This window comes from Lonchura striata, chromosome 33, assembly GCF_050655825.1.
Source record: "Lonchura striata isolate lonStrDom1 chromosome 33, ASM5065582v1, whole genome shotgun sequence".
Lineage (NCBI taxonomy): Eukaryota > Metazoa > Chordata > Aves > Passeriformes > Estrildidae > Lonchura > Lonchura striata.
Genome location: NC_140735.1, coordinates 6,565,687 through 6,590,198, shown reverse-complemented (window position 1 = coordinate 6,590,198; position 24,512 = coordinate 6,565,687). Strand labels below are relative to the sequence as shown.

General features: G+C 49.8%; 1 protein-coding gene and 1 long non-coding RNA gene across 2 annotated transcripts in view; both read right to left on the bottom strand.

Moving 5' to 3' along the window:
* The window catches only part of KMT2B (lysine methyltransferase 2B), a 74,781-nt gene extending 54,988 nt beyond the window's left edge, over window positions 1-19,793 (bottom strand). Inside the window, exons 1-7 of the mRNA XM_085564554.1 lie at window positions 19,693-19,793; window positions 16,919-16,991; window positions 12,879-15,442; window positions 12,122-12,151; window positions 11,379-11,445; window positions 7,473-7,854; window positions 4,963-5,018 (exon numbers count right to left, since the gene is read on the bottom strand). Of these exons, the coding sequence (XP_085420680.1) occupies window positions 4,963-5,018; window positions 7,473-7,854; window positions 11,379-11,445; window positions 12,122-12,151; window positions 12,879-15,442; window positions 16,919-16,955 (3,136 nt within the window). The 5' untranslated portion in view covers window positions 16,956-16,991; window positions 19,693-19,793. The remainder of the gene's footprint in view (window positions 1-4,962; window positions 5,019-7,472; window positions 7,855-11,378; window positions 11,446-12,121; window positions 12,152-12,878; window positions 15,443-16,918; window positions 16,992-19,692) is intronic.
* Window positions 2,230-2,866, bottom strand: LOC146764560 (uncharacterized). The gene is made up of 2 exons (XR_014950753.1): window positions 2,478-2,866; window positions 2,230-2,328 (listed from the first exon to the last, which is right to left on the bottom strand). It is a non-coding gene; the product is annotated as an uncharacterized LOC146764560 (long non-coding RNA).
* Window positions 19,794-24,512: the final 4,719 nt, after the last annotated feature.

The following is a 24,512-nucleotide window of genomic DNA, read 5'->3' as shown; positions in this document are numbered from 1 at the left end:
AATTCTCCCCAAATCCCCCCAAATGTCCCAAAACTGCCGGAATTCGCCCCAGATGTCCCAAAATCCCGGGAATTCTCCCCAAAATGTCCCAAAATCCCGGGAATTCACCCCAAACCCCCCAAATGTCCCAAAACCCCCGGAATTCACCCCAAATCCCCCAAATGTCCCAAATGTCCCAAAATCCCGGGAATTCTCCCCAAATCCCCCAAATGTCCCAAAACCCCCAGAATTCTCCCCAAATGTCCCAAAACCCCCGGAATTCACCCCAAACCCCCCAGATGTCCCAAAATCCCGGGAATTCTCCCCAAATGTCCCAAAATCCCGGGAATTCACCCCAAACCCCCCAAATGTCCCAAAATCCCGGGAATTCTCCCCAAACCCCCCAGATGTCCCAAAATCCCCGGAATTCACCCCAAACCCCCCAGATGTCCCAAAATCCCGGGAATTCACCCCAAACCCCCCAGATGTCCCAAAATCCCGGGAATTCTCCCCAAACCCCCCAAATGTCCCAAAATCCCGGGAATTCTCCCCAAACCCCCCAAATGTCCCAAAATCCCGGGAATTCTCCCCAAATGTCCCAAAATCCCGGGAACTCACCCCAAACCCCCCAAATGTCCCAAAATCCCGGGAATTCACCCCAAATCCCCCCAGATGTCCCAAAATCCCGGGAATTCACCCCAAACCCCCCCTCCCCCCCTCACCGTCGCTCTCGGGGCTCTCGGGGCGGGGGCGGGGCCGCAGCGCGCGCCGCGGGGGCGGTGGGGGAGGGGCGGCCGCGGCCCCGCCCCCCCCCGCCCCTCCCCCCTCTCCCCCCCCTCGGCGCCGCCCATGGGCGCCCCTCCCCCCCCGTCCGCCACGTGACCTGCGGGGGCAATTAGCGCTGATTAGCGGGGCGGTAATTAGCGGGGATGGGGGGGGAGGGCGGGGATTAATGAGGGAATTAGCGGGGATTAATGAGGGAATTAGCGGGGATTAATTAGGGAATTAGCGGGGATTAATGAGGGAATTAGCGGGAATTAATGAGGGAATTAGCGGGGATTAATGACGGAATTAGCGGGAATTAATGAGGAAATTAGCGGGAATTAATGAGGGAATTAGCGGGGATTAATGACAGAATTAGCGGGAATTAATGAGGGAATTAGCGGGAATTAATGAGGGAATTAGCGGGAATTAATGACAGAATTAGCGGGAATTAATGAGGGAATTAGCGGGAATTAAGGAGGGAATTAGCGGGAATTAATGAGGGAATTAGTCGGAATTAATGAGGGAATTAGCGGGAATTAATGAGGGAATTAGCGGGGATTAATGAGGGAATTAGCGGGGATTAATGAGGGAATTAGCGGGAATTAATGATGGAATTAGCGGGAATTAATGAGGGAATTAGCGGGAACTAATGAGGGAATTAGCGGGAATTAATGAGGGAATTAGGGAGAATTAAGGAGGGAATTAGCGGGGATTAATGAGGGAATTAGCGGGAATTAATGACGGAATTAGCGGGGATTAATGACAGAATTAGCGGGGATTAATGAGGGAATTAGGGAGAATTAAGGAGGGAATTAGCGGGAATTAATGAGGGAATTAGCGGGAATTAATGAGGGAATTAGCGGGAATTAATGACAGAATTAGCGGGAATTAATGAGGAAATTAGCGGGAATTAATGAGGGAATTAGCGGGTATTAATGACAGAATTAGCGGGGATTAATGACGGAATTAGCGGGAATTAATGAGGGAATTAGCGGGAATTAATGACAGAATTAGCGGGAATTAATGAGGAAATTAGCGGGAATTAATGAGGGAATTAGCGGGAATTAATGAGGGAATTAGCGGGAATTAATGAGGGAATTAGCGGGGATTAATGACAGAATTAGCGGGGATTAATGACGGAATTAGCGGGGATTAATGACGGAATTAGCGGGAATTAATGAGGAAATTAGCGGGAATTAATAAAGAAATTAGCGGGTATTAATGACAAAATTAACGGGGATTAACGGCTGAATTAACGGGAATTAATGACAGAATTTGCGGGAATAAATGACAAAATTAGTGGTAATTAATGGCAAAATGAGGAATAATTAATGATGGAATTAACAGGAATTAATAACACAATTAGCAGGAATTAATGGCAAAATTAGCGGTAATTAATGGAAATGAAAATTCAGCAATCATTTATGAAAAACTTGGCGGTAATTAGTGAACAGGAGTTAATGAACGAGCACTAATTAACAGAAATCTGTTCAAAATTCACTAAAATTAACAGAAATTCACCCGGAATTAACCCAAAATTAATTAAAATTAATTAAAATCCACACAAAATTCATCCAAAATTAACTAAAATTCACCCAAAAATTCACCCAAATTCACCCAAAAATTCACCCAAAAATTCACCCCAAATTCACCCAAAAATTCACCCAAAAATTCACCCAAATTCACCCAAAAATTCACCCAAAAATTCACCCAAAATTCACCCAAAAATTCACCCAAAATTCACCCAAAAATTCACCCAAAAATTCACCCAAATTCACCCAAAAATTCACCCAAAAATTCACCCAAAATTCACCCAAAATTCACCCAAAAATTCACCCAAAAATTCACCCAAAATTCACCCAAAAATTCACCCAAAAATTCACCCAAATTCACCCAAAAATTCACCCAAATTCACCCAAAAATTCACCCAAAATTCACCCAAAAATTCACCAAAAAATTCACCCAAAATTCACCCAAAAATTCACCCAAAATTCACCCAAAAATTCACCCAAAAATTCACCCAAAATTCACCCAAAAATTCACCCAAAAATTCACCCCAAATTCACCCAAAATTCACCCAAAAATTCACCCAAAATTCACCCAAAAATTCACCCCAAATTCACCCAAATTCACCCAAAATTCACCCCAAATTCACCCAAATTCACCCAAAATTTACCCAAATTCACCCAAAATTCACCCAAATTCACCCAAAATTCACCCAAAATTCACCCAAAAATTCACCCAAAATTCACCCAAAAATTCACCCCAAATTCACCCAAGTTCACCCAAAATTCACCCAAAATCCCCCAAAAATAACCAAAATCTGCCCCAAAATCCCCCAAATTATCCCGAAAATCCCCAAATTGTCCCCAAAATCCAAATTCTCCCAAAATCCCCCAAATCCCCTCCCCCACCTCCAAAATGTCCCCAAATCCACCGGAAATGGCCCCAAATCCCCTCCGGAATCCCAAAAATGTCCCAAAAATGTCCCCAAATCCCCAAAATGTCCCAAATCCCCCCAAATTTCCCCAAAATCCCCCAAATTCGCCCCAAAATGTCCCCAAATCTCCCCAAAATCTCCTCAAATCCCCCAAAATTCCCCAAAATCCCCCAAATTTCCCCCAAAATCCACCCAAATCCCCCCAAAATTCCCCAAAATCAGCCAAAATCCACCGAAATCCCCCCAAAATTCCCCAAAATCCCCCCAAAATTCCCCAAAATCCACCCAAATCCCCCCAAAATTCCCCAAAATCCCCCAAATTTCCCCCAAAATTCCCCCAAATATCCCCAAGTCCCCTCCCCCACCACCCAAAATTTCCCCAAAATCCCCCCCAAACCCCCCCCAAATCCCCTCAAATCCCCCCAAATTTCCCCCAAAATCCCTCAAATTCCCCCAAAATTCCCAAATTTGCCCCAAATCCCCCAAATTTCCCCCAAAATCCCCCAAAATGTCCCAAATCCCCCCAAATTTCCCCAAAACCCCCCAAATTCGCCCCCAAATGTCCCCAAATCCCCCCAAATTCCCCCCAAATTTCCCCCAAAATCCCCACAAATCCCCCAAAATTCCCGAATTTCCCCAAAAAATCCCCCAAATTTGCCCAAAATCCCCCAAATTTCCCCCAAAATCCCCTCCCCCCGTACCTGTCCCTCCGTCCCGGACCCCGCGCGGACCCCACGTGGCCGGGGGGGGAGGGGGCGTGGCCACACCTGGAGGGGGCGTGGCCAAGGAGGGAGGGGGCGTGGCCACACCTGGGAGGGGGCGTGGTCAAAGAAGGAGGGGTGTGGCCAAAGAAGGAGGGGCGTGGCCAATTACAGAGGGGGCGTGACCAAGGAGTGAGGGGGCGTGGCTAAGGAGGGGGCGTGGCCACACCTGGGATGGGCGTGGTCAGACCTGGGAGGGGCGGGGCCAATATGGGAAGGGGGCGTGGCCCAGGGGGACATTTGGGGACATTTTGGGGATAATTTTGGGGACATTTTGGGACATTTTGGAGAGATTTGGGGGCATTTTGGGGATTTTGGGGACATTTGGGGACATTTTGGGGACATTTGGGGACATTTGGGGATATTTTGGGGACATTTGGGGACATTTTGGGGACATTTTGGGGATTTTGGGGACATTTGGGGATATTTTGGGGATTTTGGGGACATTTTGGGGACATCTTAGGATATTTTGGGGACATTTGGGGACATTTTGGGGACATTTTGGGGACATTTTGGGGATTTTGGGGACATTTTGGGACATCTTGGGGATTTGGGGGACATTTTGGGGAGATTTGTGGACATTTTTGGACATTTTGGGATATTTGCAGTAATTTTGGGGGCATTTGGGGACATTTTAGGACATTTTGGGGACATTCGGGGATATTTGGTGACATTTTGGGACATTTTGGGGGGTTCCGGGGGGGGCATTGGGGACACCCCAGTAACTCCCAGTGCTCCCAGTAAGTCCCAGTTGGTCCCAGTATGATCCCAGTATGGTTCCAGTGTCATCCCAGTAACTCCCAGTATAACCCAGTATAACCCAGTATAACCCAGTCCCCTCCCAGTTTGTCCCAGTTTGTCCCAGTCCCTCCCAGTTCCTCCCAGTCCGTCCCAGTTTGTCCCAGTCCGTCCCAGTCCCCTCCCAGTTTATCCCAGTTTGTCCCAGTTTATCCCAGTTTGTCCCAGTCCCCTCCCAGTCCCTCCCAGTCCCTCCCAGTTTGTCCCAGTTTGTCCCACCTCTCCTCCCGAGCCGTTCCAGTTTCCGAGCCTCGATTTTGTCACAGCGCCGGAGCCTGGGGGGGGAGGGGTCAAAATTCCCCAAAAAATCCCAAATTTCCCCCAAATCTCCCCCAAAATTCCCCTCCAATTTCTCCCAAATTTTCCCCAAATTTCTCCCAAATCTTCACCAAATTTCCCCAAATTTTCCCCAAATTTCTCCCAAATCTTCTCCATTTTCCCCCAAACTTTCCCTAAATCTCCCCCAAGTTTTTACCGTATTTACCCTAAACTTCCCCCCAGATTTTCCCCATTTCTTTACCGTAATTACCCCATTTCTTCCCATTTTTCCACATTTTTTTCCCATTTCCCCCCATTTTTTCACCGTTTTTTTCCCAAATTTTTTCCATTTTTTTTCCCCATTTTTCCCATTTTTTTACTGTAATTACCCCATTTTTTTCCATTTTTTCCAAATTTTTTCCCATTTTTTTTCCACTTTTTTCCCATTTTTTCCCATTTTTTCTGCATTTTCCCCCCATTTTTTTCCCAGTTTTTCCCACATTTTTCCCCAATTTTCCCAATTTTTTCCTCCATTTTTCTTCCATTTTCCCCCCATTTTTCCCCATTTTTCCCTTTTTTTTTCTTTTTTCTTGTTTTTTTTTCCCCATTTTTTTACTCTAATTACCCCAATTTTCTCCAATTTTTTCCCATTTTTTCCCATTTTTACCATAATTACCTCATTTTTTCCAGATTTTTTGACCATTTTTCCCCATTTTTTCACCCTTTTCCCCCCATTTTTTCCCATTTTTTTCTTTTCCCATTTTTTTTACCGTAATTACCCCATTTTTTCCTCATTTTCCCCCCATTTTCCCCCATTTTTTCCTATTTTTTTCCCCAATTTTCCCCTATTTTTCCCCCTTTTTGCCCCATTTTTGCCCCCATTTTTCTCATTTTTTTACCACAATTACCCCATTTTTCCACCATTTTTCCCCTATTTTTTACTATTTTTTCTCCATTTTTTTACCGTAATTTCCCCATTTTCCCCCCATTTCCCCCCCATTTTCTTACCGTAATTACCCCATTTTTTCCTCATTTTTCCCCCATTTCCCCCCATTTTTTCCTCATTTTTCCCATTTTTGAGCCCATTTTTTCCCCATATTTCCCCCATTTTTACCACTTTTTCCCCATTTTTTCCCAATTTTTCCCCCATTTTTCCCGTTTTTTCCCATTTTTCCGCGTTTCCCCCATTTTTTCCTCATTTACCCCCATTTTCCCCCATTCCCCCCATTTTTCCCCCGTTTCTCCCCCATTTTTTCCCCATTTTTTCCCCCATTTCCCATTTTTCCGTTTTTCCCCATATTTCCCCCCATTTCCCCCCATTTTCCCCCATATTTCCCCGTTTCTCCCCGTTTTTCCTGTTTTTCCCCCGTTTTTCCCCGTTTTTCCCCCATTTCCCCCCGTTTTTTCCCCCATTTTCCCACCATATTCCCCCCGTTTTTGCCCGTTTCCCCCCATATTTTCCCGATATTTCCCCCATATTTCCCCATATTTCCCCATATTTTCCCCATTTTTCCCCCATTTTCCCCCATTTTTCCCCATTTTTCCCACTTTTTCCCCATTTTTTCCCTATTTTTCCCCCATTTTTCCCGTTTTTTCCCCCATTTTCCCCATTTTTCCGCGTTTCCCACGTTTTTCCTCATTTCCCCCCATTTTTACCCCGTTTCTCCCCCGTTTTTCACCCATTTTTTCCCCATTTTTTCCCCCATTTCCCCCCCATTTTTCCCTGTTTTTCCCCATATTTTCCCTGTTTTTCCCCCCGTTTTCCCCCATATCTTCCCCATATTTTCCCCATATTTCCCCAAATCTTCCCCATATTTCCTCCATATCTTTCCCATATTGACCCCATATTTTCCCCATTTTTCCCCATATTTTCCCCATATTTTCCCTATATTTCCCCCATATCTTCCCCATATTTTCCCCCATTTTTCCCCCATATTTCCCCATATTTCCCCCATTTTTCCCCATATTTTTCCCATATTTCCCCCATATTTCCCCCATATCTTCCCCATATTTTCCCCATATTTCCCCCATTTCTCCCCATATTTCCCCCATATTTCCCCCATATTTCCCCCATATCTTCCCCATATTTTCCCCCATTTTTCCCCCATATTCCCCCATATTTCCCCCCTTTTTTCCCCATATTTCCCCCCTTTTTTCCCCATATTTCCCCCATATCTTTCCCATATTTCCCCCATATCTTCCCCATATTTCCCCCATATTTCCCCGTTTTTCCCCCATATTTCCCCCATTTCTCCCCATATTTTCCCCATATTTCCCCCATATCTTCCCCATATTTCCCCCATATTTTCCCCATATCTTCCCCATATTTTCCTGTTTTTTTCCCCCATATTTTCCCATATCTTCCCTATATTTCCCCCATATCTTCCCCATATTTTCCCCCATTTTTCCCCCCATTTCTCCCATATTTCCCCCCATTTTTTCCCCCCATCTCCCCGTCTCCCCGCACTCACACGCAGCACTGCTTCTTGGTGTTGGGCCCGCCGAACTTGGGCTTGTCGCGGCAGTTGGGGCAGCGCCCGCAGTCCTGCCCGCGCCGGCAGCCGCGGCAGCGCCCGCAGCGCGAGCCCCGCCCCTGGCCACGCCCCCCGCCCCGCCCCTGGACACGCCCCCCGCCGCGCCCCGCCACGCGCGATTGGCCGGCGGCTGCCCAGGGGGCGGGGTCTGCGCCCGGCGAGGGGGCGTGGCTTGGCGAGGGGGCGTGGCTTGTGTCCGCGGAGGGGGCGTGGCTTGGCGAGGGGGCGTGGCTTGAGTCAGAAGAAGGGGCGTGGCTTGGGGAGGGGGCGGGGCCTGGGCGGGGCCGCTTGGGCCGGGCTCCGCCCTCGGCATCGGAGTCTGGGGAGAGAGGAAAGGGTTAATTAATTGGGGGGTTGATTGATTGGGGTTGATTGATTGGGGTTGATTGGGTTCATTTGGGGTGAGCTGGGGTTGATTAATTGGGGTTCATTGATTGGGGTTGATTGATTGGGGTTGATTGGGTTCATTTGGGGTGAGTTGGGGTTAATTAATTGGGGTTGATTGATTGGGGTTGATTGATTGGGGTTGATTGATTGGGATGGATTGATTGGGGTTGATTGGGTTCATTTGGGGTGAGTTGGGGTTGATTAATTGGGGGGGTGATTGATTGGGGTTGATTGATTGGGGTTGATTGATTGGGGTTGATTGGGTTCATTTGGGGTGAGTTGGGGTTGATTAATTGGGGGGGTGATTGATTGGGGTTGATTGATTGGGGTTGATTGGGTTCATTTGGGGTGAGTTGGGGTTTATTAATTGGGGTTCATTGATTGGGGTTGATTGATTGGGGTTGATTGATTGGGATGGATTGATTGGGGTTGATTGGGTTCATTTGGGGTGAGTTGGGGTTAATTAATTGGGGTTCGTTGATTGGGGTTGATTGATTGGGGTTGATTGATTGGGGTTGATTGGGTTCATTTGGGGTGAATTGGGGTTAATTAATTTGGGTTCATTGATTGGGGTTGATTGATTGGGGTTGATTGATTGGGGTTGATTGGGTTCATTTGGGGTGAATTGGGGTTAATTAATTGGGGTTGATTGATTGGGGTTGATTGATTGGGGTTGATTGATTGGGATGGATTGATTGGGGTTGATTGGGTTCATTTGGGGTGAGTTGGGGTTGATTAATTGGGGTTCATTGATTGGGGTTGATTGATTTGGGTTGATTGATTGAGGTTGATTAATTGGGGTTGATTGATTGGGGTTGATTGATTGGGGTTGATTGATTGGGGTTGATTGGGTTCATTTGGGGTGAGTTGGGGTTGATTAATTGGGGTTCACTGATTGGGGTTCACTGATTGGGGTTCATTGATTGGGGTTGATTGATTGGGGTTCGTTGGGTTCATTTGGGGTCAATTGGGGTTAATTAATTGGGGTTAATTAATTGGGGTTGATTGATTAGGGTTCATTGGGTTCATTTGGGGTGAATTGGGGTTAATTAATTGGGGGTTGATTAATTGGGGTTGATTGATTGGGGTTCATTGGGTTAATTAATTGGGGTTCATTGATTGGGGTTCATTGACTGGCTTTCATTGATTGCGGTTGATTGATTGGCTTTCATTGATTGGGGTTCATTGATTGGCGTTCATTGATTGGGGTTCATTGATTGGCTTTCATTGATTGCGGTTGATTGATTGGCTTTCATTGATTGGGGTTGATTGATTGGGGTTGATTGATTGGGGTTGATTGATTGGGGTTCATTGGGTTCATTTGCAGGGGAGTTGGGGTTAATTAATTGGGGCTGATTAATTGGGGTTCATTGATTGGCGTTCATTGGGTTCATTTGGGGTGAATTGGGGTTAATTAATTGGAGTTAAATAGGTTAATTGCGTTAATTTGGGGTTAATGAATTGGTGCTCATTGGGTTCATTTGGGGTGAATTGGGGTTAATTAATTTGAGTTCATTGATTGGGGTTCATCAATTGGCTTTCATTGATTGCGGTTGATTGATTGGCGTTCATTGATTGGGGTTCATTGATTGGAGTTCATTGATTGGGGTTCATTGATTGACTTTCATTGATTGCAGTTGATTGATTGACGTTCATTGATTGCGGTTGATTGATTGGCTTTCATTGATTGGGGTTCATTGATTGGGGTGAATTTGGGTTAATTAATTGCGGTTAATTAATTGGGGTTAATTAATTGGGGTTCATTGACTGGGGTTCATTGAGTTCATTTGGGGTGAGTTGGGGTTAATTAATTGGGGTTCATTGATTGGGGTTCATTAATTTGGGTTCATTGGGTTCATTTGGGGTGAATTTGGATTAATTAATTGAGGTTAATTAATTGGGGTTCATTGATTGGCATTCATTGATTGGGGTTCATTGATTGGGGTTCATTGGGTTCATTTGGGGTGAATTTGGGGTAATTAATTGAGGTTAATTAATTGGGGTTCATTGATTTGGGTTCATTGATTGGGGTTCGTTGGGTTAATTTGGGGTGAGTTGGGGTTAATTAATTGAGGTTAATTAATTGGGGGGTTGATTAATTGGAGTTCACTGATTTGGGTTCATTGGGTTCATTTGGGGTCAATTGGGGTTAATTAATTGGGGTTCATTGGGTTCATCTAGAGTGAGTTGTGGTTGATTAATTTGGGTTAATTAATTGGGTTTAAATGGGTTAATTGTGCTAATTTGGGGTTAATTAATTGGGTTTCATTGGGTTCATTTGGGGTGAAGAGGGGTTAATTAATTGGGGTGAATTGGTGTTAATTAATTGGGACTAATTGAGTTAATTTGAGATTAATGAATTGGGGTTCATTGGGTTAATTTGGGGTGAGCTGGGGTTAATAAATTGGGGTACATTGGGTTCATTTGCATTAATTAATTGGGGTTATTTGTGGTTAATTAATTGGGATTAATTAATTGGGGTGGATTTGGGGATTTTTGGGGTGGATTTTGGGTTGGATTTTGAGTTTTTGGGGTGGATTTTGGGGTTTTTGGTTGGATTTGGGGTTTTTTTGGTGGATTTTGGGGGGTTTTGGGGTGGATATTGGGGTTTTGAGGTTTTTGGGTTGGATTTTGAGTTTTTGGGGTAGATTTTGGGTTTTTTGGGGGGTTTTTGGGTTTTTTGGGGGGTTTTGGGGTTTGGTTTTTGGGGTTTTTGGGGTAGATTTTGGGTTTTTTGGGTGGATTTTGGGGTTTGGGGGGGTTTTGGGTTGGATTTCCCATTTTTTTGGAATGGATTTTAGGGTTTTTGGGGTTTTGGGGTTTTTTGGGTTGGATTTTGGAGTTTTTGGTTGGATTTTGGGGTTTTTTGGTGGATTTTGGGTGTTTTTGGGGTGGATTTTGTGTTTTGGGGGTTTTTGGGTGGATTTTGGGTTTTTTTGAGTGGATTTTGGGGATTTTGGGGTGGATTTGGGTTTTTTTTGGTGGATTTTGGGGGTTTTTGAGGTTTATTGGTGGATTTTAGGGTTTTTTGTTAGATTTCGGGTTTTTTTGGGGTGGATTTTGGGGGTTTTGAGGTTTTTGGTTTTTTTTGGTGGATTTTGGGTGTTTTTGGGGTGGATTTTGGGTTTTTGGGGTTTTCGGGTGGATTTTGGCATTTTTTGGGTGGATTTTGGGGTTTTTTGGGTGGATTTTGGGGATTTTGGGGTGGATTTGGGTTTTTTTTGGTGGATTTTGGGGGTTTTTGAGGTTTATTGGTGGATTTTAGGGTTTTTTGTTAGATTTCGGGGTTTTTTGGGGTGGATTTTGGGGGTTTTGAGGTTTTTGGTTTTTTTTGGTGGATTTTGGGTGGTTTTGGGGTGGAATTTGTGTTTTGGGGGTTTTCGGGTGGATTTTGGCATTTTTTGGGTGGATTTTGGGTTTTTTTGGGTGGATTTTGGGGATTTTGGGGTCCCTCACCTTCGGGGGGGGTCCCCGGCTCGGGGGGGGGCGCTCTCCTGCAGACGTGTTTGATCCGGGGGGACCCCTGGAAAATTCGGGAATTTTGGGCAATTTTGGGGGATTTTGGGGGATTCCGGGGCACCCCCTGAGTCCCCAAAAAACCCCAAAATTCCCATGAAACAGCAGCCACTGAAATCCCCCCCAAAAAACACCAAACCCGCCCCAAATCCCCCCAAAAATCCTCCTAAAACAAAAAATTCCCCAAAATTTTACCCCATATCCCCAGAATTCCCCAAATTTCCCCAAATTTCCAAAATATCCCAAAAACTTTACCCAAATTTCCAAAATTTCCCCGAATTTCCAAAATTTCCCGAAGTATTTCCCCGGAATTCACCAAAACTTCGCAAAATTTCACCAAATTTCCAAAATTACCCAAAAAAATCCCCAAAATTTCCCAAATTTCCCCAAATTCCTAAAATTCCCCAAAAATTCTCCAAAATTTTCCCCGAATTTTCCCAGAATTCCCAAAAATTTCGCAAAATTCCGCAAATTTCCAAAACTTCCCAAAAAATTTTCCAGAATTTTCCCCAAATTTACCCCGAATTTGCAAAATTTCCCCAGATTTCCTAAAATTCCCCCAAAATCCCCAAATTTTCCCCAAATTTTCCCAAAATATTCCAAAAATTTCCCCAAATTTCCAAAATTTCCCAAAAAAATTCCCCCAAATTTCCCAAATTTCCCAAAATTCCCCAAATTCTCACCTGGGGCTCTTCGGGCTCCTCCGACCCCGCCTGGAAAAACCAAAAAAATCCAAAATTGACCAAAAAATTCCCAAAAATTGCCCAAAATCTCCCAGAAATTCCCCAAATAACCCAAAATTTCCAAACGTCTTTAAAAATTCCCCCAAAATTTGAAAACTCTCCCCAAATTCCCTCAAAATTCCCAGCATTATCTTAAATTCTTAAAATTCTCTGAAAATTCCCCCAAATCCCCCAAAATTAACCAAAAATCTTTCAAAACTCCCCAAAATCCCCCTAAAATACCCAAAATCCTCAAAATCTCCCCCAAATCCCCCGAAAATCCCCCAAATCCCCCAAAATCCCCCAAAAGGCCCCAAAATCCCCCCCAAATCCCCCAAAAATCCCCCAAATCCCCCAAAATCCTCCAAACTCTCCCAAATCCCCCAAATCCCCAAACTCCCCAAAATCCCCCAAATCCCCCAAAATCCCCCAAAATGTCCCAAATCCCCCAAATCCCCCAAATCCCCCCAAAATCCTCCCAAAATCCCCCCAAAATCCTCCCAAAATCCCCCAAATCCCCCAAATCCCCAAAATCCCCCCAAAATCCTCCCAAAATCCTCCCAAAATCCCCCCAAATCCCTCAAAATCTCCCCCAAATCCCCCCAAAATCCTCCCAAAATCCCCCCAAAACCCCCCAAATCCCCCAAAATCCCCCAGAATCCCCCCAAATCCCCCAAAATCCCCCAAAATCCCCCCAAATTCCCCCCCAATCCCGCACCCGCTGCCGCCGGTCGATGCGGCCGAGCTGCAGCCGGGCGCGGCTCAGGAGGTCGAAGACGCGGCCGGTGACGTCATCGCCCCGCCCCGTGACGTCATCGCCCCGCCCCGTGACATCATCGCCCCGCCCCGTGACGTCACCGCCCCTCCCGTCGCCGTTTCCGGCCGCAGTGACGTCACTTCCTGCCGCGGCGACCTCACTTCCTGCCGGCGGCCGGGGCGGGCCGGAAGTGGGCGGGGCTTGGGCCGGGCTCTGCCATTGGCCGAGGAGGCGCAGGTGGGCGGGGCCGAGCAGGAGGGGGCGGGGCTGGAAGGGGGCGGGGTCAAAGGTCACCCGCAGCAGCCGCAGGGTCACGCGGGGGTCAAAGGTCATCCGGGGGTCAAAGGTCAGCCGGGGGTCGAAGGTCAGGCCGGGGGCAGCGGGGGGGAGGGCGGGGCCGGCGGCGATGACATCACGGGCGGGCTCGGTGACGTCATCGGTGAGGTCGATGACGTCACAGGGGGGCGTGGCCTCGGCGGAGCCGCTTCCGATGACGTGGCGGCCGTTTTTGATGACGTCACGGCCCCGTTCGATGACGTCACGGCCGCTCCCGATGACGTCGCTGCCGTTTTTTCGGACGTCACCGCCGCTCCCGATGACGTCGCGGCCGTTTTTGATGACGTCACGGCCGCTTTCGATGACGTCATGATCGCGCTCGATGGCGTCATGGCCGCTGTCCGTGACGTTGCTGCCGTTTTTGATGACGTCACCGTCTCTCTCCGTGACCTCACGGCCGCTTCTGATGACGTCACTGCCGCCGTTGATGACATCACGACTGTTTTTGATGACGTCACGGTCGTCGTCTATGGCCTCGCCGCCATTTTCGACGGCGTCGCCGCCATTTTCGATGAGGTCGCGGCCGTCGTCGATGACGTCACGGCCATTTTTGATGACGTCACAGCCGGCCCAGCGGAAGGTTGGCGCCCTCAGAAGGGCCCGGAGGGGGGAGGGGCAGAGCGGGGGGGCCTGGGGGGATTTCGGGGGGTCCCGGGTGGAATTTGGGGTGTCCTGAGTGAAATTTTGGGGTTCCCAGGTGGAATTTCGAGGGTCCCAGTTGGAATCTGGGGGGTCCCGGGTGGATTTTGGGGGGTCCCGGGTGGAATTTCGGATGTCCTGGGTGGAATTTTGGGCGTCCCAAGTGGAATTTGGGGGGTCCCGCGTAAATTTTGGGGGGTCCCGAGGGTCCCCAAGGGGGTCCGGGATGGAATTTGGGGGTTCCTGGATGGTTTTGGGGGGGTCCAGGGTAGAATTTGGGGGGTCCTGAGTGGAATTTTGGAGTTTCCAGGTGGAATTTTGGGGTTCCTGAAGGGATTTTGGGGGGTCCCGGGCGGAATCTGGGGGGTCCCGGGTGGAATTTTGGGTGTCCCAAGTGGAATTTGGGGGGTCCGGGATGGATTTTGGGGGGTCCCGGGTGGAATTTTGGGTGTCCCAGGTGGAATTTGGGGGGTCCCAGGTGGAATTTTGGGGTTCCTGGGTGGATTTTGGGGGGTCCGGGATGGATTTTGGGAGGCCCTGATTGGAATTCGGGGGGTCCCAGGTGGAATTTTGGATGTCCTGGGTGGAAGTTTGGGGGTCCGGGATGGATTTTGGGGAGTCCTGAGTGGATTTTGGGGGGTCCCAGGTAAATTTTGGGGGGTCCCGAGGGTCCCCAAGGGGATCCTGAGCCAATTTTGGGGTGTCCCGGGTGGAATTTTGGGGTTCCCAGAAGGAATTTTGGGGTTCCTGGGATGGATTTTGGGGCTCCTGGGTGGAATTTTGGGGTTCCTGGATGGAATTTTGGGGTTCCTGGGATGGATTTTGGGGCTCCTGGGTGGAATTTTGGGGTTCCTGGATGGAATTTTGGGGTTCCCGGGTGGAATTTTGAGGTTCCCAGGTGGAATTTTGGGGTTCCCAGGTGAAATTTTGGGGCTCCCGGGTGGAATTTTGGGGCTCCCGGGTGGAATTTTGGGGTTCCTGGATGGAATTTTGGGGCTCCCACGTGGAATTTTGGGGTTCCTGGATGCAATTTTGGGGCTCCCACGTGGAATTTTGGGGTTCCTGGATGCAATTTTGGGGTTCCCGGGGGGAATTTTGGGGCTCCCGGGGGGAATTTTGGGGTTCCTGGGATGGATTTTGGGGTTCCCAGAAGGAATTTTGGGGTTCCCGGATGGAATTTTGGGGTTCCCGGGAAGAACTTTGGTGCCCGCCATTCACTTCCGGGGTGGGCGTGTCCGCGAAGCGCCGGGGCGGTCTGATTGGCCGAGCCGAGCGAGCGCTGACCAATGGCATCACGAAATGCCGCAGGCCCCGCCCGCCGCCGCTGCTCCTGGCCCCGCCCCCTCGAGGGGCGTGGTCAGCCGCGGCCACGCCCCCGCGGCCACGCCCCCTCGGCCAGGCCCCGCCCCCGAAGCGCAGCAGCCGCAGGCGGGGGCGGGGCTTGAGGCCGGGTGGGCGGGGCTTGAGGCCGGGTGGGCGGGGCGAGGAGGAGGCCACGCCCCCCGCGCGGGAGGGGGAGGAGGGGGCGGAGCCAGAGGGGAGCCGGGAGCCTGCGGGGGAGGGGAGAGGGGTCAGGGCGGATTTGGGGGATTTTGGGGAATTTGGGGGAATTTGGGGGAAATTTGGGGGATTGGAAGGGGATTTGGGGGGATTTTGGATTAATTTGGGGGATTGGAAGGGAATTTGGGGGATTTGGGGGATTTTGGGGAAATTTGGGGGATTGGAAGGGGATTTGGGGGATTTTGGGGATTGGAAGGGGATTTGGGGGATTTTGGGGGATTTTGGGGGATTTTGGGGGAATTTGGGGGATTTGGGGGAATCTGGGGGATTTTAGGGGATTTGGGGGATTGGAAGGGGATTTGGGAGATTTTGGGGGAATTTGGGGGATTTTGGGGGATTTGGGGGGAATTTGGGGGAATTCGGGGGATTTGGGGGGAATTTGGGGAATCTGGGGGATTTTGGGGATTTGGGGGATTGGAAGGGGATTTGGGGGATTTTGGGGGATTTTGGGGATTTTGGGGAATTTGGGGGATTGGAAGGGAATTTGGGGGATTTTGGGGGAATTTGGGGGATTTTGGGGGAATCTGGGGAATTGGAAGGGAATTTGGTGGAATTTGGGGGATTTTGGGGATTTTGGGGAATTTGGGGGATTGGAAGGGGATTTGGGGGATTTTGGTGGAATTTGGGGGATTTTGGGGATTTTGGGGAATTTGGGGGATTGGAAGGGGATTTGGGGGAATTTGGGGGATTTGGGGGATTTTGGGGAATTTGGGGGATTTTGGGGGAATTTGGGGGATTTGGGGGATTGGAAGGGGATTTGGGGGATTTGGGGAGGATTTTTTGGGAATTTTGGAGATTTTGGGAGGATTTGGGGGGATTTGGGGGATTGGGAGGGATTTTGGGAAAACTTGAGGTAATTTGGGGGAATTTTGGGGGGATTTTGGGGTGATTTTGGGGGGTTTGGGGTGATTTTGGCTGATTTCGAGGTGATTTTGGAATTATTTTGGGCAGATTTGTGGGATTTGGGGTGATTTTGGGGTGATTTTGGGGTGATTTCAGGGGATTTTGGGTGATTTGGGTGATTTTGGGGTAATTTGGGTGTGATTTTGGATGATTTTGGGCTGATTTTGTAACGATTTTGGGCTGATTTTTGGGATATGGGGTGATTTTCGGGATTGTGGGGGTTTGGGGTGATTTTGGGCTGATTTTGGGCTTATTTTGTAACGATTTGGGGCTGATTTGTGGGATTTGGGGTGATTTTGGGCTGATCTGTGGGATTTGGGGTGATTTTCGGGATTGTGGGGGTTTGGGGTGATTTTGGGTGTGATTTTGGATGATTTTGGGCTGATTTTGTAACGATTTTGGGCTGATTTTTGGGATTTGGGGTGATTTTCGGGATTGTGGGGGTTTGGGGTGATTTTGGGGTGATTTTGTTTGGGATTTGGGGTGATTTTCGGGATTGTGGGGGTTTGGGGTGATTTTGGGGTGATTTTGGGGTGATTTCGGGGGGTTTCGGGCTCACTGACCTCGGCGGGAGCGCCGCGGGGGGACGGCCGGGGTCATCTCCAGCTCCTCGGGGAGGAACCCCCGAAACTCCTCCTGGGGGGCGGGGTCAGCGCTGGCCACGCCCACAAAGCCACGCCCCCTTCCAGGCCACGCCCCTTTCCCTGGCCACGCCCCCTTCTCATGCCAAAAACCCAAAAATCCACCCCAAAAAAACCCCAAATTCCTGCCCCGGAACCCCCTCGGAATCCCCCGAAATCCCAAAATCCCCCTCAGAATTCCCCAAAATCCCAAAAAAACCTCAGAATTCCCTAAAATCCCCTCGGAATTCCACAAAATCCCAAAAATTCCCTCAGAATCCCCCGAAATCCCAAAATCCCCCTCGGAATTCCACAAGATGCCAAAAATTCACTCCGAATTCCCCAAAATCCCAAAATCCCCTCAGGATTCCCTAAAATTCCCTCAGGATTTCCCAAAATCCCAAAACCCCCTTGGAATTCCCCAAAATCGCCTCAGAATTCCCTAAAATTCCCTCAGAACCCCCCAAAATCCCAAAATCCCCACAGAATCCCACAAAATCCCCTCAGATTTCCCCGAAATCCATAAAAATCCTCAGAATTCCCCCAAAAATCCCCTCAGAATTCCCCAAAATCCCCTCAGAATTCCCGAAAATCCCAAAATCCCTTCAGAATTCCTCAAAATTCACTCAGAATTCCCCAAAATCCCCTCAGAATCCCCCAAAATCCACAAAAAGCCTCAGAATTCCCCCGCAAAATCCCCTCAGAACCCCAAAATTTACCCCAAAATCCTCCAATTCCACCCAAATTCCTCCTAAATCCCCTCAGTTCCCCCCAATTCCACTCAAGACCCCCAAACCCCCTCAGAACCCCCAAATTCCCCCAAAATCCTCTCAGAAACCCCGAAATTCCCCCCAAACCTCCTCAGTCAACCCCAAAATCCCCCTAAATCCCCTGAGTTCCCCCCAAATCCCCTCAGATCCCCCCAAATTCCCCCTAAACCCCCTCAGAACCCCAAAATTTGCCCCAAATTCCTTCAATTCCCCCCAAATCCCCCAAATTCCCCCTAAATCCATCAGGACCCCCAAATTCCCATCAATTCCCCCCAAATTCCCCCTAAATCCCCTCAGAAACCCCAAAATTCCACTCAGGACCCCCCCAAACCCCCTCAGTTCCCCCCAAATTCCCCCTAAATCCCCTCAGAAACCCCCAAATCCCTCCTAAATCCTCTCAGAACCACCAAATTCCTCTTAAATCCCTTCAGGACCCCCAAATTCCCCCAAAAATCCCCTCAGAACCCCAAAATTTGCCCCAAACCCTCTCAGAACCACAAAGTTTCTCCTAAATCCCTTCAGGACCCCCAAATTCCCCCAAAATCCTCTCAGAAACCCCAAAATTCCCCCCAAACCTCCTCAGTCAAGCCCAAAATCCCCCTAAATCCCCTGAGTTCCCCCCAAATCCCCTCAGATCCCCCCAAATTCCCCCCAAAAACCCCCAAATTCTGCCCAAACCCCTCTCAGGAACCCCCAAATTCTCCCTAAATCCCCTCTGTTCCCCCCCAATCCCCCCAAATTCCCCCCAAAATCCCCTCAACTCCCCCCAAATCCCCTCTGTTCCTCCCCAATCCCCTCAGTTCCCCCCAAATTCCCCCAATTCCCCCCAAATTCCCCCCAAATTCCTCCCAAATCCCCTCTGTTCCTCCCCAATCCCCCCAATTCCCCTCAAATTCCCCCCAAATCCCCGCAGCTCCCCCCAAATTCCCTCCAAATCCCCTCAGTTCCCCCCAAATTCCCCCCAAGATCCCCAAATTCCCCCCAAACCCCCTCAGGAACCCCCAAATTCCCCCCAAATCCCCTCCGTTCCCCCCCAATCCCCCCCAAATTCCTCCTAAATCCCCTCAGCTCCCCCCAGTCCCCCCCAAATCCCCTCCGTTCCCCCCAAATTCCCCCCAAATTCCCTCAGTTTCCCCCCAATCCCCCCAATTCCCCCCAAATTCCTCCTAAATCCCCTCATCTCCCCCCCAATCCCGTCAACTCCCCCCAAATCCCCTCTGTTCCTCCCCAATCCCCCCAATTCCCCTCCAATCCCCCCCAAATTCCCTCAGGAACCCCCAAATTCCCCCCAAAATCCCCTCAGCTCCCCCCAAATCCCCTCAGTTCCCCCCAAATTCCCTCAGTTTCCCCCCAATCCCCCCAATTCCCCTCCAATTCCACCTAAATCCCCTCAGGAACCCCCAAATTCCCCCCAAATCCCCTCCGTTCCCCCCAGTCCCCCCCAAATCCCCTCCGTTCCCCCCAAATTCCCCCCAAAATCCCCTCAGCTCCCCCCAAATCCCCTCAGCTCCCCCCAAATTCCCCCCAAATTCCCTCAGTTTCCCCCCAATCCCCCCCAAATTCCCTCAGGAACCCCCAAATTCCTCCTAAATCCCCTCAGCTCCCCCCAGTCCCCCCCAAATCCCCTCCGTTCCCCCCCAATTCCCCCCAAATTCCACCTAAATCCCCTCAGCTCCCCCCAATTCCCCTCAAATTCCCCCCAAATTCCTCCCAAATCCCCTCCGTTCCCCCCAATCCCCCCCAAATTCCCCCTAAATCCCCTCAGGTCCCCCCAAATTCCCCCCAAGATCCCCAAATTCCCCCCAATCCCCCTCACCCCAATTCCCCTCACCCCAATCCCCCTCACCCCAATCCCCTCACCCCATTCCCCTCACCCCAATCCCCTCACCCCATTCCCCTCAGTTCCCGCCATTCCCCCCCAATCCCCCTCACCCGTCCCTCGCTCACCGGCCGGGCGGCTCCGGGCCGCTCGGCGAGCAGCGCCCGCAGGCGGCGGAGGCCGCGGCCGATGGCGAGCAGCGCCCGCAGCGCCGGGTCCGGCCGCGCCGGGCCGGCGGCGGCGCCCAGCGGGGCCCGGCAGCGGCGGGGCCCGGGCGGCGCTCGCGGCGGCGGCGGCGGCCGAGCGGGGAAGCGGCCGCGGGCGGCGGCGGCGGCGGGGCCCGCCGCCATCTTGGGCCGGGGGCGGGGCCTGGGGCGGAGCCAATGGGAGGAGTGGGCGGGAAGGGGGAGCCAATGGGAGGAGTGGGCGGGAAGGCGGGAGCCAATGGGAGAGCGGGGTGGGAGGGGCTTAAGGGAGGAAAGGCCAATGGGAGGGGAGAGGGAGGGGGAAGGTGGAGGGAGCGGTGGGCGTGGCCAGAGGGAAGCGGGACCAATCGTAGGGCGAAGGAGAACCGGAGCCAATGGGAAACGGGATTGAGGGCGGGACACCAATCAGAGCGGGAGGAGGGAGGAATCAGGAAGAGGGCGTGGCTAAGGGGCGCAGGAGCCAATGGGAGAAGGGCAGGGAGAGGAACGACCAATCAGAACGCAGATAAGGCGGGGTTGAGAAAGGGGCGGAGCTAATCGTGCAGGAGCCAATCAGCGCGCGGAGGGGGCGGGGCCTCGGTGCAGAAAGGGGCGGGGCCAATCGGGGGCCGGGGTTTTGTGGGCGTGGCCACGTCAAAAGGGGGCGTGGTCATGGCAAAAGGGGGCGTGGCCACCATGGGGACGATTTTGGGGTTCCCCAAAAATCCCGGGATGGAATTTGGGGCTCCCAGGAGCTTTTGGGGGAATTTTGGGGAATTTGGGGAAAATTTGGGAAAACTCTGGGGAATTTTGGGAGAATTTGGGGTCAATTTGGGCAAAGGCTGGGGAATTTTGGGAGAATTTGGGGTCAATTTGGGGGAATTTTGGGTAAATTTGGGGTCCCAGCCCCTTTTTTGGGGAAATTTTGGGTAAATTTGGGAATAGTCCGCGGAATTTTAGGGAAATTTGGGTGAATTTTGGAGAATTTTGGGGGAATTTTGGGGTCCCAGTCCCTTTTTGGGGGAATTTTGGGGAAATTTGGGGTATCTGCCCATTTTTGGGGGGAATTTTAGCGAAATTTTGGGTGAATTTGGGAGAATTTGGGGTAAATTTTGGGGGTCCCAGCTCCTTTTTGGGGGAATTTTGGGGAATTTGGGGTAAATTTGGGAAAAATCTGGGGAATTTTAGGGTAATTTGGGTAAATTTGGGAGAATTTTGGGCAAATTTTGAGGTTCCAGCCCATTTTTGGCTGAATTTTGGGTAAATTTGGGGTCCCAGCCACTTTTGGGTGAATTTTGGGCAATTTTGGGTAAATTTGGGGAAAGTCTGGGGAATTTTGGGGTGAATTTCTGGGAATTCGGGGGTTAACTTTGGGGAATCTTTGGGAATTTTGGGAATTTTGGGTAAATTTGGGAATTCCGAGAGAATTTTGGGGTGAATTTCTGGGAATTTGGGGGTTAACTTTGGGGAATCTTTGGGAATTTTGGGAATTTTGGGAATTCCGGGTGAATTTTGGGGTGAATTTCTGGGAATTCGGGGTTTAACATGTGGGAATATTTGGGAATGTTGGGAATTTCAGGGAATTTTGGGGAATTTTGGGGTGAATTTCCAGGAATTTGGGGTTAACTTTTGGGAATCTTTAGGAATTTTGGGAATGTTGGGAATTTTGGGAATTCCGGGTGAATTTGGGAGGGAATTTCCGGGAATTTGGGGGTTAACTTTGGCGAATTTGGGGAATCTTTGGGAATTTTGGGAATTTTGTGGAGGAATTTGGGAAAATTGGGGGAATTTTGGGGGGGGTTGAGGGAATTTAAAGGGAATTTTGGGGGAATTTTGGAAAATTGGGGGGATTTTGGGAGGATTTGGGGGATTTTTGTGGGAATTTTGGAAAATTGGGGGATTTTGGGGGGAATTTGAGGGAATTTTTGGGAGACTGGGTGAGAATTTTGGGGAAAATTTTGGGGGGATTTTGGGGAGAATCGTTGGGAATTTCGGGGCAAATCTGAGGAGATTTCCAGGAGATTCCGTGGGAATTTTGGGGGGAATTTGGCGGGAATTGGAGGGGATTTTGGGGGGAATTTTGGGGAAATTTGGCGGGAATTGGAGGGGATTTTGGGGGGAATTTTGGGGGAATTTTGGGAGGAATTTTGGGGGAATTTGGGGGGAATTTGGCGGGAATTGGAGGGGATTTTGGAGGGGATTTTGGGGGGAATTTTGGGGGAAATTTGGAGGGAATTGGAGGGGATTTTGGGGGGAATTTTGGGGGAATTTTGGGGAAATTTGGGGGGAATTGGAGGGGATTTTGGGGGGAATTTTGGGGGAATTTGGGGGGAATTGGAGGGGATTTTGGGGGGGATTTTGGGGAAATTTGGGGGGAATTGGAGGGGATTTTGGGGGGAATTTTGGGGGAAATTTGGGAGGAATTTTGGGGGAATTTGGGGGGAATTTGGCGGGAATTGGAGGGGATTTTGGGGGGAATTTTGGGGGAATTTTGGGGAAATTTGGGGGGAATTGGAGGGGATTTTGGGGGGAATTTTGGGGGAAATTTGGGAGGAATTTTGGGGGAATTTGGGGGGAATTTGGCGGGAATTGGAGGGGATTTTGGGGGGAATTTTGGGGGAATTTTGGGGAAATTTGGGGGGAATTGGAGGGGGTTTTGGGGGGAATTTTGGGGAAATTTGGGAGGAATTGGAGGGGATTTTGGGGGGAATTTTGGGGGAATTTTGGGGGAATTGGAGGGGATTTTGGGGGGAATTTTGGGGGAAATTTGGGAGGAATTGGAGGGGATTTTGGGGGAATTTGGGGGGATTGGAGGGGATTTTGGGGGGAATTTTGGGGGAAATTTGGGGGGAATTTGGCGGGAATTGGAGGGGATTTTGGAGGGAATTTTGGCGGGAATTTGGGGGGAATTTGGCGGGAATTGGAGGGGATTTTGGGGGGAATTTTGGCGGGAATTTGGGAGGAATTGGAGGGGATTTTGGGGGAATTTGGGGGGATTTTGGGAAAAATTGAAGGGATTTGGGGTGAAATTTGAGGGGGTTTAGGGAAAATTTGGAGGGAATTTTGGAGGGGATTCCGATGGAATTTGGGGGAAATTTGGGGATTTTTGAGGGGATTTTTTTGGGGAGATTTTGAGGGAATTTTGGGGGTTTTTGGGGATACTTGGGCGGGTTTTGGGGGAATTTGGGAAGAATTTGAGGGAATTTTGGGGAGATTGGGATGAACTGGGATGGACTGGGATGGACTGGGATGGACTGGGAGGATGAACTGGGGGTTACTGGGAGCACTGGGAGGGCGCTGGGGCGTTACTGGTTTGAACTGGGAGAGGGTTTGGGGTTACTGGTTTATACTGGGAGAGGGTTTGGGGTTACTGGTTTATACTGGGAGAGGGTTTGGGGTTACTGGTTTATACTGGGAGAGGGTTTGGGGGTTACTGGTTTGAACTGGGAGGGACTGGGGTTACTGGTTTATACTGGGAGCACAGGGAGGGGTGACTGGTCCTTACTGGGAGGAACTGGGCTGAACTGGGAGGGAACTGGGGGTTACTGGTTTGTACTGGGGGGGAACTGGGAAGGGACTGGTTTGAACTGGGAGCACCAGGAGGATGAACTGGGGGTTACTGGGACAAACTGGTTTGAACTGGGACAAACTGGGAGGGACCGGGAGGGGAACTTGGGTTACTGGTTTGTACTGGTTTATACTGGGAGGGACTGGGAGCACCAGGAGGGAACTGGGAGTTACTGGTTTGAACTGGGATGAACTGGGAGGGACTGGGAGCACTGGGGGTCACTGGTCTGAACTGGGAGGTTCCCAGTCCCAGGGCCGGAGTTGCTGACTCAGCGCGGCCCCGCCCAGTCCCTCCCAGTTTGGGAGCGGAGCCAAACTGGGAGAGGCCCGAGGGCAACTGGGAGGGACTGGGACAAACTGGGATGGACTGGGATGGAACTGGGAGGGACTGGGATGGACTGGGAGGGACTGGGAGGGAACTGGGACAAACTGGGATGAACTGGGAGGGAACTGGTTTGAACTGGTCCTTACTGGTTTGAACTGGGATGGAGCTGGGATTGGAACGCTTTGGACTGGTTTGAACTGGGATGAACCGGTTTAAACTGGTTTAAATTGGTTTAAACCGGTTTGAACTGGTTTGGACTGGGATTTCCCCACAGTTTTGGGGAATTTTTTCCAATTTTGGGGAATTTCTCCCAAATTTTGGGAATTTCTCCCAAATTTGGGGAATTTCTCCCAATTTTTTGGAATTTCTCCCAATTTTTGGGGAATTTCTCCCAAATTTTGGGAATTTCTCCCAATTTTTTGGAATTGCCCCCCATTTTTTAGGATTTCTCCCCAATTTTTAGGATTTTTCTCCAAATTTTTGGGAATTTCTCCCAATTTTGGGGGAATTTCTCCCAATTGTTGGGAATTTCTCCCAAATTTTGGGAATTTCTCCCAAATTTTGGGAATTTCTCCCAATTTTGGGGGATTTCTCCCACTTGTTGGGAATGGGTCCCAAATTTTAGGGAATGGGTCCCAAATTTTAGGGAATGGGTCCCAAATTTTTGGAATTTCTCCCAAATTTCGGGAATTCTCCCACAATTTTTGGAATTTCCCCCCATTTTTTAGGATTTCTCCCCAATTTTTAGGATTTTTCCAAATTTTGACGGATTTCCCCCCAATTTTGGGATTTCCCACAGTTTTTTGGGAATTCTCCCCAAATTTGGGGGTTTTTTTTTTGGATTTTCCCCATTTTTGGGATTTCCCACCTG